Source organism: Diprion similis, chromosome 10, assembly GCF_021155765.1.
Source record: "Diprion similis isolate iyDipSimi1 chromosome 10, iyDipSimi1.1, whole genome shotgun sequence".
Lineage (NCBI taxonomy): Eukaryota > Metazoa > Arthropoda > Insecta > Hymenoptera > Diprionidae > Diprion > Diprion similis.
The window spans coordinates 19,984,873-20,003,593 of record NC_060114.1 but is presented as its reverse complement, the minus strand read 5'-3'; the positions used below and the strand labels follow the sequence as shown (position 1 = coordinate 20,003,593).

The window sequence follows — 18,721 nt, the reverse complement described above, 5'->3', positions numbered from 1 at the left end:
TTCACGAAGCACGAGTTACCTCCGGTAATTACAAGGAAATTTGGTTCGAGAAGAAGCTATTTATACGACGATTTCGTCGGTTTTATGAAAAGGCGGTGAAATCAATTTATTGTTGCACCAACGTCGAATTATTTTCACTTTCTAAAACATTATCACAACATCATTCAGAAATTTTCTGTTATCCAGCTCGACTGGTGGTTGTAAAAAAGTTTTAAAATTAATAACACAGTATCCTGAGACACAGATTATCTTTGGCGAGAGGAAACGAGGTTGAAATACAGGACATCGATGGATGGTGGATAAGGGGATCAATACGCTAGCTAGCGGGGATGAAAAGGGATTAGAAAATTCACGGCTCAACACGAGAATCCACTTCGATCTAAGACAGCGGAGGCAGGTGGAGGGGAAATTTCTGGGTCACTCTTTCGACGTCGGGCTCCGGGTGTTATCTTCACGCATCATTTAGCCTTGCAGCACGTCGTCGGGTTAAAGCGCGGAAGGGCAATTTGATACCTTGATAAGAGATCCAGCGGCGCTCGGTGTTCCGCTCGAAGTGTTGACTGCGACCTGGGCGAGACACCGAGGGGTGAAAAATATTCGATTTCCTCCGAAGATCTACCCGAAAATTTTTTCCCTCTCCGCCACACCATCTTTGATCTTTGATCCAAGGAATTTAGGATCAATTACTCGCTTAGAGCCGTGCAATTCAATCAAACCTTTATTGAAACTACATGTTTTTCACTACAATTTTCTTCTAATTAGTCCTACAACGTGATCGTTCCTGTGCTCCGTGATCTTTGTGCGTATGATCCTGATCTTGATCCTTTCGATAACTTTTTCTTAGAGCTCCATGTCAACCCAGTGCTGAACAACCGGCGATGGCATGCCATGGATGTCAGCTATATTTTGGGCAGAGTTTTGACCTCCCGAAAGCAACTCGTAAGCCTCAGCCGCCGATTCAACTTCCAAATTTTTTGACCCAAGGAGTTCGAAGGTGGTTTTATCGCTTCCAAGCTGCTTGGTCTCTTTCGCTGTCTCTTTAATTTGCGCCGGCTTCACAGTCCGTAATACACCCAAGAGCGGTACTTTGAACTCAGACAGTTTCAGCATACTGTTGTTAAAAATAAAGCACAGTTTTCATCCTCGTTATGGCGTTACCACCCTCGGCTTTAACCCCCAAACAGTTAAGATCCAGTAAGCGATAAATTTATACCCTTATCTTAATACCTTTACGGTTGACTGAGGAGTTTTATTGTTTAATTAAACTTGCAGGTGTTTGTTTGTTTTTTTTTTCATCTTGTTCAGAAAGTACGAGAAAACTTTTCAAGAAATTTTAAATTCCGGTTTTGGTAGCATTCGCATGACACGAAATTTCGTTTAATCTATTAATTAAATAATTGACGAACGAAAATTTCTACGCTTTTCGCAGGAAATTGCTCGAATGTATTCTTGAATTGAATGGAATACTGATTTGCTTGTTTTGCTGTACTATTGAACGAATAGAGAGAGAGAGAGCATGATCGAAGCACATAAACCGTAGAGCTAAACCCGGTTTGATTGAAACGTAAAATCGTTTCGATTCAACAATGACCTTTACCCGAGTAGTAATTTCGATAGTTGAAATCTCGGAAACTGGCAGCGGTGAATGACGGGAGAAAACTAGCATTCAATGTCTGCCGATAAACGTGATTACTTTTTTTGACAAATAATCGAGGAAATTTCAGCAAACTGGATCGAAAACTTTAAGGCTAACGGTTCGTGATCGTTTTCCCTTACTCACGAGTTGGAAAAACTGAAGCAACAGATGGCGAAGGTCACCATGACGATAGTCGTGCTCCGGATGCTCTGGCTCTCGAAAGCTGTGCTGGCTCTTCCACCGCGTCCAGTTAACAACTGATGAATAATACGTACAAGGATAGAAACTCAGCCCACATCGATTTGAGGCCTTTTACTCATCGCCATGAGATTGGTGAACACAATTGTCGTACTCCCTTGGCGAATCGCGCAGTTGAGACCCGTTTATGTAACAATAGAAAAACAAGGATTCCACGAATTCGCTTTGGACGTATTTGAGCAAATACATGTAATAACGATCGCCAATCAAATCCAAGGGTTTCAGCTGTCCCGACCAAACGCGAGGTTTTTGAGAAGACGGTGGAGCGAGGATGAAATGAGGTTACCTTCGCGTAATCAGCAATTAGTCAAAGAATAGCGCCCCAACTGATTTCAATTAAGCCCCAAACGTGCGACTGACGTATCCTGTGGTAGTAACAACCCAAGCATGCCGCCGTTTTATTCGCACATAAAAATGTCACGTTTTGATAATCAGGCACCTGTTAATTGAATTCTGTCAATTCAAAAGCTTCCTGCCGAGCCTATAAAGATTAGGTGCACCGAAACTGCCGAACGTCTGGGTCCCAACGACTGCTATTGAAACGTCGTGTCTCTGGTCAAAGAGAAGTCGTTTTTCCTGTATAACACGGGGCTCCTTTGATGTCCTGAAGATTATTCGGATCCGTTTAATATATGAGTATATACCTAGAGTCGAGAAATTTGAAAGTAAATTTTGTAACGGAAGTGAGCAAAGCATCCTGCAGCCGGATAAATTGTATCAGTCAGTCTCTTGGTGAATATATCCAGAGTTTCATTCGTGTGGACACCCTTAATTAACAGGCTATAAAACCGAGCGGAGAATTTCCTCCCGGTTGTGCAGTGCTGCCGCTGACTTGTAGACGTTATAATTAGTTTTTGCGAAGAGAGAGAGAGAGAGAGAGAGAGAGAGGAAAAGAGCCAGCAGCCCGGGAATACGGGAGAGGTTGAGTCACCGCAGAGTCCTCGCCTAAAATTTCTTCATCTGCCGGTACGGGTTCGCGTGCTAAGAGGTACCGGATTACCATAAACCAGACGGGGAGCAGCAAAACTCTGCGAAAGTCGTAATGAAATTAATAAGATGCTGCAGGATGTGTATCGGGTATTGGCTCAACGTATCAGTATGCGGGACGAGGCCACCGCCCGATCATAATTAGCATCTAATTAATTCGACTAATGCGCGAAACACGTTTTTACTTACGGCTGAAGACCCGAATCGACGGTTACAGCCTCGGCGTTACTCGCGGACTAACCACGGCCCTGAGGTGACTCGTTTGAAATTCACTTTACGATAAGTTGGGCAAATTTATCACTACATCGAATTGAAGAGGATTCAAGTGTCAGACCAAGATTGAGAGCCCCGGCGCTCCTGCGCCACGCTGCATCCTTATAACGCGAACCTGCAGTGTAACTAATCTGGTTACTCATCCAGTTGCCGTTGCTTGAAACTTTTTGTCCACCCCCCTTATTCAGCTACCTGCCAACGAATACGTTCGCGTATTTTGCGCTCGGAATTCACAATTAGCCTCTAGACATTAGAGTTTTTAATATCCTCACCATCGCTTCCTCCTCCTCATGCATGTCACGCGTCTGCACCAAGGCAGGCGTACATCTGTGCATGCCTATATGCAGATCTGTACAACGTATGTATCGAGGCTCCACTCTTTCACTACTCGAACATTCTACTACCGGAGTACTTAAGGTCTGCATAAATCGTTGCAGTGAATAATGCATGCATACTGCAGTTGTCCGAAGCACAAGGTTCACAACCCGTGTACACGTGTCCAAGTGAAATGGATCGCCATACTTGATGACTGAGAAAGATGATTGATTACGTCTTCGGTCATCAAAGTATCAGAAATTGAAGTGATGTTTGTTCGATATCTATAAGAAGATAAGAATATAGTTTTCGGAGGCTCGAAGTAATCAGGATAGTCCAAGATATTGATTTTTGATCCCAAAGGTCTTCGGACATTAAATACTTGAACTTCTAGCATCCAAAATGAGTGTTTATACTGCTTGTGGCATACGCGTGTGGAACTTTGATGATGAGGAACGTATATCGAAAATAATTGGAGTCATCCAGATGGTCCAAGACGCTGATTTTGGTCCCATAGTCTTTCCAACATTCTGCGATAGAACTTTTAGCATCCATACAGTGAGAAGACGCAATAGTGTTGTGCACGTGTGTATAAACTGTAGATAAAAATATGCCTCCTGAGATGAGCAAAACTAAGAGGTGAAAAAAAAGGAAAAGTGACGGGGAACGAGAAGTAAAGACAGACGCATGTCTGTGTTAGGGCCCCCGCAGTGCTGCTCAGCGTTATACCGGGCGCATTGTGCGTCTAGTTGCGTTTGTGGAGGTGCGTGTTGAGAGGTTTCACCTCACCTCACCTCACCTCACCTCACCTCACCACACCGCGCCCCGTATTTTACTCCCATCCTCTCCCCCTGATGACCCGATCCCGTGGCACATAGCACGCTAAAGCCACCACACTTCACTATCTGTATAAGGATGCGGTAAACCTGTTCCGACCTACGTCTTGCGATGGGATGCTGCGATCCTCTGTTGGATGCAGGCACCGACGTATCTCGCCAAAATACCGGCTCTCAACTCGACTCTTCCTCTTCTCCTTTTTCTTCTTCCTATTTCTCTTGCCAGCATTACCATGCACTCGTCCCTGATCATTCCTCGCAATCCCATCACAGTACATGTTACCTAGATTTGTATTAACTGTTTCTCAAATTTTTCCCCATCATGCCTCACTTCTCTAACATCCTTCTTCTTCTTCTTTTTCTTCTTCTTCTTCTTCCTGATTGCTACCATGCTTCGGGTCTCAGAGTCATACCTAAGGTGGATGCATCTCCGAAATACCTTCGCAGGTGAGTTTCCATCTCTTTGGTAAGAGCCGGTGTGCAGACTGAGGTCATGCCATGCCAGGAGAGGAAGAGAATCGTGGTATGGAATGGAGAGGACGAGGAGATGGCGACCGTACGCGAGGTAAGGTGGTTGTTAGAAGAAAATACCTTCGCGTCTTGGTTGGGTTGTTTAGATGCCGCTTGTTCTCCCAGGGCATCGAAGATGGGAAGAGATACCATACGGAAACGATAAACGATAAACAATAAGACATACGCAACCCGCCGCCGGTGTTGTTGTCTTCCACAGAGACTTGTTACAGGCACTCACTCACACGCGGAAACAAACCCGCAAGCTATAAGCTGAATTCACCTGCGCTTTATTTTTTCAAAGATCACCGTTTGTTCTTCTCTCTTCTTTCATTCGTCATAGATGTATAAGTTTCCTCAGACGTTCACGATCTCGCTGAAACCAGATATATCAACTCGCTAAACGTCGTCAGCATCGTCATGGAATATGCTGTTAACTGTGAACAACTACTCGTTTTACCTTGCAATTTTAGCCGGAAATGGAAAACGTTCTGGACGGTTAGGAACCAGAGCGAATGGACGAACGTTATCGCTGGTTTATTTTTCTCCTACGGTTCAATCATTCGCGTCGGTCGAGTCACGCTGCACCGAGCAGCTCCATGGGATGAAACTTCTGCTAAATTAATTTCAAACGATTTACATATGTCGCCCCCCGCCGCCACCACCGACGCTCTACTAGCAATGTACTCACTCACCTACCCTGATCCCAGTTTTCTATTTGCCCGCGGTTCGACTCACCGCAGCAGTAATGGATCGAAACAATCTCAGACCTGCAGCAGCGTGCGACGGTGCTGCCCGAGAAGTAACAGCTTGTCGATTAACCGATATCGATTTTCTAACCACTTGTTTTCAAGACTCCGATCCACCGGGTGTTCCACAAGTTATTCCCGGCTCCATTTTCCCTCATTCATAGCTGATGGCAAACAGACTGCGAACAGTTTCCTCCCTCTTGACCAATCCTTGGTTATTTCCATAATGTGGGCCATTTCAGGTTGATGTGAATGCTGACCCGCCGGAAACGGGGAAGGACGAATCACGGTATCAACGGTTGGAAATTTGTTTGTCAAACTTTCGGACAATTTTGTAGAACGACAGAGACTGGCTTCCGGTGTCCAACAGTTGTCTGAGTGGTCATGACGACTGGATATTGTTTGGACCGCTATCACGGGGGGACACTTTATTAAAAGCGGCCCTGGACACGCGACGTCGCTCTGGGTACATTTACAGTCGTGAATTTTGAGCAAGATAAAAACTAGCACCAACACAAACTAGAGGTAACAACCACCCGGAAGATGAATCGTACTTTTGCGTTGGTGCAGATTGGGTTGAAGAATGCGGAGAACAGGATGACGGTAAGTACTCGTGCTCTATATATTTTCCTACAATTTGCTTGCCCGCGAGGTAGAGAGAAGTAGTGCAAATATTTTTTCCCTGAATTTATTATAACACGAGAAAGAAACGAGACCAACCCAACCCGGCGCATTTGAATGAAGCGTAAACGCGGCACTTCCGAGCAAATAACAATGGAGTGGCCAGGACAAGATGATGTCCGCAAAAAAGTAAGTGAAGAGAGTTAAAGGGGTCGGGAAAAGGTGTTCCGTTCAAGTTCGTCGGAGGGTGGGACATGAGCGCTGTACCTAGTTAGTACCCAATACGTCCGTCTGTCCGGTCGTTATACAAACTCCGAGCTATAACATAATCAGTCCTCGTTTATTTATCGAATCGTTGCCAAACAATGCCCATTGTTTTCAACGGACCAAGTGCCGTGTCGTCGATACAGCACCTTTTTGCACACCTAAAGCCTCGTCGTATGAGGTACTTGATTCGATTGCAGAACCGATCGGAATCAGGCAACGTCAGAGGTGGATGTAAAACTTTTTATTCCGCATCTTAGAATTGGCTCGCCATAATGTAACGGTAAATTTGGTCTCATGAACGAATGGCTGATATTGTATCTCGAATGAGATGATCGTTGTACGGAAGAAAAAATCTGGCGCAGCTGAAGTTCTTAGTAATTTTTCAATGCCCAGATTACTGCGGAGACTTTTAAATAATCCGAGGTGAATTGAGAAAAATTGTATGAAAACTTATCCAAAGTGTCTCAACATTTACGCTGATTAGTAATCAATTAGAAGGTTGACGGTGACCCAGGCTTTTGCTAAGGAAAGTACCTCTATTGGCGTATGAATAAAACTGATGGAAGTGGTATAAGAATTGCGAGGTGGAAAGATTGCGCTGGTGAAAAAATATCACTGTCGAAAAAGTAGCATTTGGTGTGTTTTCTGGAATGAGGGTTTCGCAGTGCACGCTTTGGCCGTTTGTGCAGGAGTTATCCGAGATCGGTGTAAATTTGTCTAAAGCGGCAGCTACTGAGGAGAGATTTTTTCCGTACTTTCAGGGGTGAAAAAAGACTCGCTGGAAGGCTTAGGCTGAAGAGAACCAGCAAAGATTTGCGTTTTAGTGCCTGACAAACGTCAAATACGTGCGGGAAACGCTGCAATTTTCTGGTGCCCCCTGAAGCGAGATACTCACCATGAGCAAACTATACTTACGGAGCAAAAAATTAACGAAAACAAAGTGGATCCCTGACACTGCGGTCTTCGGAACTCCTGCCAGAGCGAATGATCTCAATTTATACAACTCAGGACTTGAACTTAATCTCAGATACGGATTTACACCCACGGGCATTCTAGGATTCGTCTTGTGTTGATCCCGAAGGTCGTCACTACGAGAGAGTGGCGAAGAAGAAACCCACACGTTTTAACGACAGAATTGTGCTAATCGAAAATTTTTTTCATGGCACTTCTGCCACACTGTTTTAAAATTTGTAACTCATCAACTGCTCAGGTATTGTTAAGACTGAAAAAATTCCAATTCACATCGATGTGTTACCACGGAGTAGAGGACCAAATATAAGCTTAGATTACTTTCAAGTCTTAATGAAGCTTAAAAATCGTGATGCTATCCCGAAGTGAAACGTGTAAACTGGAATTACTATCAGCGTCATTTTTTCCTGCTTAGCGATGTAGCCGGATTATCCTTTCACACCTGCCACACACCTGTGTGTGCGCAGTGTCTTTATTCCGTCCAAGCGACACAGCTCGACAGCTGAGGTACGAGTACCTCAGTGCATCTTTTCCGAAGATGTTGATGGATGCTGGCGAGAAAGCGTCGCCATAATCACAGAATCACAGGATGGTGCAGTATCTTTTTGGTTCCGTCGCGAGCCCAGAATGAGGTACTGTTTCATCGCTACTACATCCTGGAAGTCTGAGGAACTTAAAGCCACGTACATATATCATCGAAACTCCGTGCCAAGTTGGTAATAATGTCGCTGGACTCTGGGAACTGGGTGTAATTTCGTAGCCCAAATCTAGCAACGAGTCTGAACCACTCGTATGAGTTGATCCTGTCGCGATTATTCCACCCTATCAACTGCTAGTTCTTGGGTATTGTGTTATGAAATTTGGCGTTCGGTAAAGCAGGGCGAAATATACAACCCAACTCTGATCATAGGATCGGTATAGAGAAAGGGAGCAAAAACGCGAAACATTTCTTTGAACCGGTAGCGTAAAAGGAAAAGCACTCGAGAACAACTAGCACATCCTTGCAGGTCCATTTTCTGAGCTCCTTGGAGTTGAACGTCGTGCTGTGCCAACGACAAAACCCATGACTTGGATAATGTGATTAATGGAGCTAAATGTCCCAATCCGAACCTTGCCACTCACTCCCCCTCTGTCCGTTGAACACAAGAACTTCTTCTATCGAGGATCCCGTGGCCCTCGTTCGATCCAGGCTGGCTGTGCCTTGGCTCAGCGATCGTTCGATGAACCTGTAAAAGGGGCAATTTCTCCGAATCAAAGGTACCCGAGCCCCTCAGCTTGGTAACCGCGAGCTTAAACGCTGTATTTTTCAAACCGAGTCGTTTGCTTTTTTCGTGCCAATAACTCACGTCACCTCCACGAAGGATATTTATTCGTCTCACACTCTCCTCACTTGTTTCATCGCGTCTGTGTTTCCCATTCCACAACTTGTCCAGGTATTCAGGTTTCGTACTGTCTATGACTTAGTCTCTCTAATACCGCCGTTCAAAACTCGTCAAACGTCTACCAGACCTGAGATTGACGCAGCAGCCGACTAATTAAGCCCCGATCAATATGCGGGGAGTCAAGAGGTGCGTAACTTTGGAGTTTCCAGTCATCAGACCGCAATATTGCGAACCAGCCAAATGCCAAGAGGGAAAGATATCTAGACACAGTAGTCAGAAGGATCGCAGTATGTGGGAAGAGACAATAATGCGGGGAGTGAGAGAAAAGAAATTCAAGGCCCCAACGAAATCTACGACCGACGATCCTCGGATGAAATGACACGACGTGGAAGGAAGGGGCAAAGTTGGTGTGTCAGAGCGAGAGGGAGATTTGAAATTTCCGTTCACAGAGTGGCGAGAGAGCTCTGGATATTGTCGCAACGGGGTGCACCTCGAGTTCTGTGCAAGTGACAGTCGCTATGGCATGGTTACACCCTACTATGCAACGCCGTCTCGTGTTCTAGCGAATATAATATTTTTACTTCCGCACTTCATAGCGCGCTTTTAGAACAGTATATGTATATGAGAGGGAGAAGAGCGTGTGATGGACAAGAGTGAATACGTAAGCTTCACGGTGTGAGCTTGAGATGAGAAACTCCATGGTAAAAGTCCCCCGACTATATCAAAGAATATTGCGCGTAGGATATTACCTCGCCGTGTCGACTTCTTCTTGATCTCGAAGCCATTCAAGTACACTAGAAAAAGAAACGTCGAGCCTTTGTCCCATCCTCGCCGCTAGAATGACGAATGGCACATTTCTCCCATATTCCCTTTATTTAAAGAAAGTCTCATAAAGTTAGATATCGCTATCTGTGACTAAGTCCTCTCTCTTTCGTTCAAAGATGTGACACGAAAGTCTCTCAACACGATCGATGCATCCGCAGTGCGATGGGTACTCCGGCATTATTTTTTTCTTCTACTTTTTCCGGTAAAACATAATTCCCATCTTCTACAATTCGCTCCAGTTCTAGATTCCCCCCCCTACACATACCGTTACAATGCCTTCGCCTCGACTTCTGCAGCTGCTCTGGGACCCGGAAGGAAGGCAAAGTTCTCGCAAGATGCTTCCGCAATAAGAAAACGGGGTAAGGCTGCAGTACTCCGTGAATAAGAATAGTTTTAAAACCACGTCGCCAGTTTCTATCCAACGCTCCGCTCCTCGCACACCACCACCACCACCATTACAGTCGACCTTCCATTGTCTCGCCAGCAACTTCTCGAGTGAATATGCTCAGCACAACGTCTATAACAAAGACGATACGTCACCGAACGGATTTGACGGTAAGGCTACCTCTTTTGGAAATATTTTGAAAACTCTGTTCGATTCGAATTTCTGGACGGTCCGACTCGCTCTAGGCTAGACGATGAAAGGTGCCGTAAGACAAAGTAGGATCAGATAGTGGAGCGCACAGTGTGTCGTAGTAATAGAACCGCAAAGGGGTAGAGCGAGAACGAGTGAGATAAGAAGGCAATGGTGGTAGTGCTGCTGGGTTGGCAAGAATGGAGGTGGTCGACTGAGGTAGGTAGTGATTGCAGCAAGCGGTGTACCGTGGCGAAGGCAAGAGGGTTGGTGACTAATAGCCGCAGCCAAGAGCCGGACATGGCGGAGCGACCCGCCTGCAGCACCGTTGCACGCTTCCACTTTCTCTCCACGACTCTTGATCGTCATGTACCAGCCAGTACCAGGATTTTACCTCCAACGTCCATGCTGGACAGAGCCAGGTTGTTTTATCCCCATTCTTCAGGTTCGTTCGGGGGATCGCATTGATTTCTCGGAGTTACGATAGAAGGCAATCGGTTCCTCACTTCGTTACCGCCCCAGAGGAGCTCCCCCGAAGGAATGAGGGAGAGAAAAGACACCGAGATGCAGCTAACCGAATTAAGAGTGACATGATACCGGCGGCCCTTTCGTACGTGCAGGCAATCCTGCGGAATCCAACCGTTCCGGACGCTGTCCTTCATCCCTTTGCTCCCTCCAGGCACAAAGTTCATAAATGCTTTAATGAAATAGCGAGGGGCCGGCTCAAAGCTGAGAATAAGCGAACCGAATCAGGAAATTCACTTTGCCAAACTACTGTCCAGTTTTCGGAGAGCTCTTATCGACCAGAACGGACTATGAGTGATCAGCCACTTTATCTGCTCATGAAATTACGCCACTTGATTGTCAAGTTTTCAAATAGCGTTCTCGGTGCCCTCAGCCTTACCCCGACACTACGAACCGGCTAACTGCAGTCGGATGAAGTCAGAGAAGGAAAAAGTCGAGTGACGGCTAATGCAGTTCCTCTCTCGATCTCTGCGCACCACGTCAAGCTTCGCCAGCGACTATTTAGCGCATGTCCGTCAGTAAAGTAAGTTAGCTCTACCTGCCGGACCGAACCCTCACTTCAGTCCAATGAAATACCAATTTCTAGCGTCAGTCAGTCTTCGTTAAAGTTTCATTACCCGGTGTGAAACGGCTCAGGATAATGGCGCTGGCATGGTCTGGCCTGCCTATGGCTTGACCAGACAGAGGCGTACTTTTTCAAATGGAATATTCATGGGAGAAACAAAAATGCGAGAAAAGATAGAGTATGACTGTGACGTAAAATTGACAGGAGAATTTTCAACGGTTGCATTCACCGGTGGTATTTACGATTCTTCCAATTTTTTACATCTTAACCACCTGGCGACTAATGAAAGCATATTGCAGGATCGTTGGACAGGAAATGAGACGTGAAGAACAGGCAGAATAACGATCTTGGCATCTCACAGGTTCTGGACACGCCAAGATACCGCTACAGGATAAAAACCCTTTTGCTAACTTTCACCGGGCACGAGACCTCGTACAGAATCATAGACAAGCTGGGGACATATCGTGGTGGTCCTGACTCGCGTTCTTTAACAACATTTGCCTAGATACATGGGTCCTCCCTATTAAATTAAACAAGAATTTGGAGATGCACGTCCGACCAAAGCACATAACTCAAACTTAGCATGTGAGAGGGACTCCGAAAAATGTCACGCTCAAGGCATATATTATCCGTCTTGTTTCGCCCATTCGAAAGGATCTGACAGTGAATGCCTACAGGATCACCAAACTCCATCATCTGTAACTTAACTCGTCCAAAATCACGCATGTCAAATGTTGCAGGATTTGATTGCATTCGCCAGGCCAGTACGGTTGGGTTGGAAAAGTTCTCACAGCCTTCTTCATCACTCGCCCATCCGGATTAACCGAGCACGGACTTTCCCAATATTTAACGCTCCAACCTTAGCCGGCACATTCCTCAGATCCTCTTAATGATTCTTCATGGACATCTCGACTCTCCTTCCAAGCGATTCTCCGAGGAGTTTACGGTCTCTTGGCTACTTATCGGCTGGGCGGACAGCGTGCATTACATACTCTTCATTGCCGGACAATACAAGTCCCACGTTTGTAACCTCCGGCGAAACTTGAGTGAAAAGGGAAAAGGTGAACGAAGCTCCATGATTACAGGCTCTTTCGTCACTCCTAAGGATAATCCAGCACAGCATTCCAATACACAAGAAATCAAATGTTCTCTGTGTGAGCTTCTGGGTAATTGATGCTTAGGGGATACCGTAAAAATCAATCTTACTCATGAGATCCTAGCTGAGCCAATGAATGTGGGTGGAGTTATCGTACGTGGAATGATCGACAAATCATTGTGCAGCCAGGCCACACGATAGAGAAAAATGGAAATGGGAAAAAACAGAAACTAGAATTGATGGATTAAAAATGGGAGGCGTCCTGGGTCACGTGGTACAAGCCGCGCGTGTTAGAGAGCCGTTCGTCATGACGTCCGTGTGTTACGCCTAATGCAAAGTAGTAGCAGGTCCCTCCTTTCCTCAGCTCAGCCACGGCCTTTGCTTTACCTCGTTCAATATAACCGTCACGGTTACGGTCAATAATAAGCTACCGCGCGCGCTTCTAGATGCAGGCAGGTATATACCCGTTCTGCTCATCTTCAGAAAAGAAAATACCAAAGAAATTTATCGTCAATAGTCCACTAGGAAGTCGATTCCACAATGTGGCAGGGATCAACCACCGCAAACCCGAAGTCTAAGCTTGAGATCGGAACTCTACTCAAAGTGCATCATTATAGTGTAACACAGTTATTTCAATACATAGCTTGGAACAAATGATACCAAATGATGATCGGTGACTTCGAGAGGCTTCACAAGACTACTTAGTCTAGCTTAGCTACTAGAAGAGTAACTAACCATTCTGAAATATCGGGGAACACATCTCGAATTTGCAGTCTATCGGATAAACCTTGTATCACGATTTATGTAGAACATCTTCCGAGACATGACAGTGATGTTGGAGACGCCTAAAGTCAATCGACCTCCACGTCGAAGCCCTTGAGAAATCCTGATATCCTGAATGCACGCCATCGTTTTGCCGCTGTTTTCTCCACCATAAATCGGCGAAAGTCAGTTGAACCTTCGTTGCTACACACTGTATACTGGTGGCTTCTCCCACCTCGGCACGCCGTTACAACACTGGGAGTCCCTGGCGCATGGGATAAGGTTATACCTTTAATTAGCGGCTTGGCTGAACTTTTTGGCGGATAGATAAGAATATATTTACTGCCCTCCTCGCCTGCTCGCTTGCTCTCGGCCCGCTTCGCCGGACGGACGTACGGCCGGTCAGTGGTCCCCGCCTAACCGAGGTTAACCACTGTTCCCCGCTTCGTTTTTCGTCGTATCTTATCCCACTACCAACATCCTACAGGAAGATACGAGGAGGCATGTGCCTAGCAGCAGATACGAACGTCTCTCGATTCTGACCAAACGGTTTCGCGACGGCCACCAATAATTTGGGAATAAACGATGAGGCCGCTCACCCTACGGCTCCGAATGAAAATCGATTGTTTTGCTTTCCGCTCCCCAGCCCCTGCAGAGGTTAATTGCTAATTATCGCAACAATCTGGGCGCACTATCTTTCGAAAATTGCGCAAGCAACGCGAAAAGCTCGGCTGTTTGCGTGTGGTTTGGACATCGGAGGCTAGGGACGTGCCACTATCTCGAATGTAAACTACCCCCCTCCCAGCCCCACCGTTTCGCAGGTTGAAAATATGTTAAACGCCTTTCTGCGCAGGAGTGGTGCGGAGCTGTTATCTGTAATGCACCTAATTGATAACGCCCTTCCAAGATTAACTCCGCCTGAGCCAATTTAGAAACGGTATATTTTATCAGATCAGGATTGTGAGGTTAAGAAGGAAGGAGGGAAAAAGAAAACAACAACATAAATGAAAACAACCCACGGCGAACTTTCAGCGATAAATATTTACTGCTTGTGAACATGAAGGTCATTTTTTCACCATCTTCAACTTGCACACGAGGTTAGGGTTGTGTCGGAGAAATCGAGTTAATATAAAAATAAAGAAACTAATTTCCAAGTCGAATAGGTAGAAAGATTTTAGAATACCGCAGGCTACACCGAAACCTTGATCTTATCGTCGTATTTATTATCATCGAACCTCGCGCTGCGAGTGTACGTAATATTTTTGCTTCATATCTTCGTACCGTGGACAGCTAAGCCCCACGCGTCTCCGCTTCTCCTCCCGTATAAACTTAATCCTTATACTATAATATGACCACTCAGAATCCCCTTGGGCTGGTCGATGGCCTTGCGGGGCAGCAGCCCACCGTTGAGAGCGAGTTAAGTAGCCCGGGCAAAAACTTATCGATTTTACGTCTCAATACCGCGAAGAGCCGATTGAGGCAAGCTTGCCCCGTACAGTCTTCCCGAAGATCAATCAATACAGAAGTGGGAAGGGGCGGACGAGAAGTGAGGAGTAAGGAGAGAGAGCGAGAGAGACATCTGGTTTTTATTCTCATAATAATAAATATCGTTCTACGATACAAATTGATAATTGGTCTCAAGTTATGACCACCACCACCGACCCCGATCCCTTCCTTGCCATACGGGTATCTCATCATCGACCGGTTGTTTAATAACAGACTCGATAATAGCCGGACGGTATTTAACGGCAAGACGCATTCCAGCAATACGTCACGGTGAACAACCGCAAATACCTATCTACGGATCATGATAAAGTAGTAGGGAGAATTTAATATTCATGAAGACACACGCGTTCGGGACTAACGTTGATGATTTACAGATTTCTGCAAGCGGAGTAAGAACTTGTCACTCCTTTTTTTTTTATTCCTTTTCCCTTTCCGGCGATTCTACCCTGCGGCTGTATACCTACATAAATTTTGAACGCGCCATAATTTTTGTATCCATGAACACGTGTCATCGCTGTAATCTAGTTCAACGGTGATTTGTTCATTTATAGCGAGTCCAGTTACACTGGTAATAATTTTCTCGCCGTTTGGCATTGAAATCAGAAATAAAGTATCATGCTGGAAACAAAAAAAAAAAAAATGTTTGGTAGGCAGGCAGGCACACTGGATAGGACTATAATTATCGGGCCGACAGTTATTAGGGGGTAAAACTCTGTATGAGTATATCTAAAGATAAGTAATTAGATTCTGACGAATAACTACATACCTGATCACGGTACTGATACCATCGCGGTGTTCTAGGTAACCCGTAATAATACGTTTACTCTTAACTCACAGTTCGCACACGCGACTTCGTATTGGCGCTCGGTATTATACATGTTACACGACCTTTACCGAGGTCACGGGGTCACGGCGTGCAGAATACGCGTTATAACCTATAGAAACACAACTCAGCAAGAAACTCGCCGTTCTTAGGGAACGGGGTGCGTGTCTCTCGGTTGATATTTTAACGAAGGTACATTTGGCGCGACCTCAACTCTCAACTTTCTCCCTCATCAGTTCCCCGCGCGATGGACGATCACACCCCTGAAGTCAGTCACTTATCGACGGTATCCAATTTTTTGATCTTTTGATGAAAGTCTTAAACGCTTCTTTTGGTCTGATACAAAGAATTGGCAGTTGGTGCCATTTTGTGAAATAAGGTGAGAGATATGGATGGGTTTGTAGGATATCAACAATGAAAATATGCCCTTGATCGTTGAATAGTGGAGACGCTTCACGAGGATATGCCAGAGAGATCGAGTTGCGGTATTTTCCATTTTTTTTATACATACATATATATGTTTTTTTTTATTCGGGAATACTCAATTTGAGTGAACGATCCTCCGCGATATTTGCGGATCACCACAGTGATTGCAACTTTGAATCGTATCGCTACCCTCTTCCAATCTCACTTCTCCATCACTCCCACCATCATCTTTTTCCCCTCTCTCCAATCTCCGGCGGTCAATGATATCGGTTTACCCCAACCGACGATCTGTTTAAACTAACTAAACGTTTTCCCGATCACAAAACTTGCAAGTCACAAAACACCGCCCGTACAGTTTGAACGTCGGTTGAATCATCCGAAAATTATACCGTTCACCTCACCAATCGGATTATTGCTACCGTCCATCCGCCTCCGGGTGTTGCATCATGCAATTCAAGTCGAACGTCGAGTGTAAATAGGCGGTATATATGATTTTCTCTACGCAAATTGTTTGCATTCTGCATAATCAATTATAATCGACTATTCAATATCTTTTCAGTTTGTAACGATGGATAAATTTTCGCAGACGTAGTTTGAAGGTGGGAATATTTATTTTTCACTTATTCCAGGATTCCGGCACTCCATCTCGCAGCTGTTTGCTGTCTTTTCAACTTATACCTCTATCTTCCATCCCCCCCCCCCCCGAACTAGAACGTGTTGAACGTGTTTGGAAAGATGATCGTCGAAAGTTGAATGTTATCCCGAGCCTTCAGACATGCATGAATGTGCTTCGAGGATGATGCTCTCAGAGAAAATGTGCGAAGTGTTTTTGGAATACAAACATTCTGAGAAACGTTTCACTGGTGGTAACACTTTTCCCATCATTTTTTCCTTCTTCCACCTTTATTTACGACCGTTCAGAACACGGGTCATCGACGAACCCGGTGATGGGGAAATTGGGTGTTTCCGGGTCTGCCTGGAGGAGGGATCCTGTATGTATGAAATAATTGATGGGCAGCCGCGGTTTCCTTCACGGGAATGGAAATGCAAGAGAGTCCCCTATACCCTGACAGAATCCTCCTAGCGGAGGATTGGACAAGTGAATACTTGACGGAACGTTGATTGGTTTTATCGCTCCTCGGTTCTTCGTCGATATCAAGTTACACCGATAAAATAATGAGCGAACAGTCTTTGTTTACAAGTTTTTCACCACCATCAGCGTAAACAGGTGATAACTCATTGCGAATTTATTTATCGGTGATTTTCGACTGGTGTGGTTCCAATATCACCAGGTGGGCAGACGGGGTTTGGGTACCATTAATTTGGCACGGTCATGGCAGCCCCCCTCGAGTATGTATTTAGTCTTGGTTCTCCCATAACCGTGGTGGGGGGCTGTGGGGGGCTGAGTTGAGTGTAATATAAGTCTTCCCGAACCACCCGGCAGCAACCGATCCGGCCATTCCCATTCGGAACTCTTTATTGCTTCTATCAACGTACGCAGTTTGATTTATACATCTATAAGTTCTGTTTGGATCGGCCAGAGGCGATATATCGTGTGCTGCTTATAGCCGTGGCTAGCCCAGAGACCAACCTTGCAGAACTGGACATCGAAAATACCGATAATGCCGTCCAGAAAGTCGTTCATAGAAGACGGCAGCGATGTAAGGGTAGTGGGAAAGGGAGAAGAAGGTGAGGCCACGTTCGATCGCGCATATTCCTCACTCGGAGAAACGGAGACCGTCACGTACGGGTTTGAAATCGCGGGAGATTAAAGACGAAAGCTTTGCCCAGAAGCGAAAGATGGACGGACTTGAATTGAACCCGTTAGAGTCGGAGCAATCCGTACCCTTCTCCGAGAGAATTTCTTCCTCCTCCATCGCACGTGAATAAACAAGATGCCTACCGTGTGTTTTACCCGTGACATATACTCGGAGCAGATCACGGTTCAAATAAGACCGCACGATATCCTTGGTCACGCCGACTCAGTCCTTCTGACGTGAGATGAAAGAGAGAGAGCCAAGCCCTCAGGACGAACGAGTTATTAATAATCGTACCCGCAGCATCTATGGGCGTCGACCCATACCCGAAAATAAAGATGATACTGATATTATTGCACGCAATATTTATTTACACGAAGTCCGGTCCCTGATCGCGTGATAAGGGGAGAAACCCCGATGTGAAAAATGGCATCGCAGAGTCGATAAAAACATCTTTTGGTCCGGGACTGTCGGCTGATGGGTCCTTCGAATGTACAGTGTACCATGTGAATTAAGAAGGTGTGCCGCCTTCCGTTGTCGAGGAGTCCTGGACGACCAACCGTCCTTCGAAACTTGTCGACTGGGTCAGTTTCCGAAATAACTCAACCCTACCAGCCGGCTGACAAGCGTATAGCTGGCACGATATTTCAGCTCGAATTGCCCTGCAACTTTCGAGACACCGTTGATACCAACTTTGGAAACAGTTTTCGAGCAGTAAATAACGCCGAATGACTCGCAATAGTCGCCTCTCGGTAAAAACTTTCGGTGAAAATTGAGCCCCGAGTATTTTACCTGCAGCTATCGACCCCATCGACACTGATCGCTGATCTATCGATTTCTAGTCGCAATCCTTCAGCCCTATGTTTGTCCGAGATGTTGCTCGAGCCACAATTTCGCCACGGGAATTCAAGGGAAAGTGGTGCGTGAGGGTGCTTGAGGTCCTTGGGTCTCTCTCCTTTAACGGGAGGCGCAGGGTGGAACTTTGATGGCTCGGTTTAAAGTGTGAAAGTGCAGGCTTGGTACGTGGATTTTTTAGCGCAGCTTCACTGGTTCGTGATC

The 18,721-nt window shown here is 45.7% G+C and overlaps 2 protein-coding genes across 2 annotated transcripts in view; both read right to left on the bottom strand.

Annotated features, from left to right (window-relative positions):
• Positions 1–18,721, bottom strand: part of LOC124411102 (ephrin-A5) — a 417,074-nt gene that overhangs the window by 337,519 nt on the left and 60,834 nt on the right. The gene's annotated exons all lie outside the window — the stretch shown is intronic.
• On the bottom strand, positions 841–12,162 carry LOC124411104. Its single transcript, XM_046889987.1, has 3 exons — positions 12,001–12,162; positions 1,781–1,893; positions 841–1,111 (listed from the first exon to the last, which is right to left on the bottom strand). Exons 1-3 carry the CDS (start codon positions 12,043–12,045, stop codon positions 841–843), a joined length of 429 nt encoding a protein of 142 aa, XP_046745943.1. The 5' UTR covers positions 12,046–12,162.

Bases quoted from the DNA above. Each gene is read 5' to 3' on its own strand.
- LOC124411104 (XM_046889987.1), bottom strand. From the start codon at position 12,045: ATGCAATCAAATCCTGCAACATTTGACATGCGTGATTTTGGACGA. The intron at 1,894-12,000 runs GTTAAGTTACAG...ATTATTCATCAG, and splicing joins ACATGCGTGATTTTGGACGA to TTGTTAACTGGACGCGGTGG. The intron at 1,112-1,780 runs GTGAGTAAGGGA...TTTTAACAACAG, and splicing joins TGCTTCAGTTTTTCCAACTC to TATGCTGAAACTGTCTGAGT.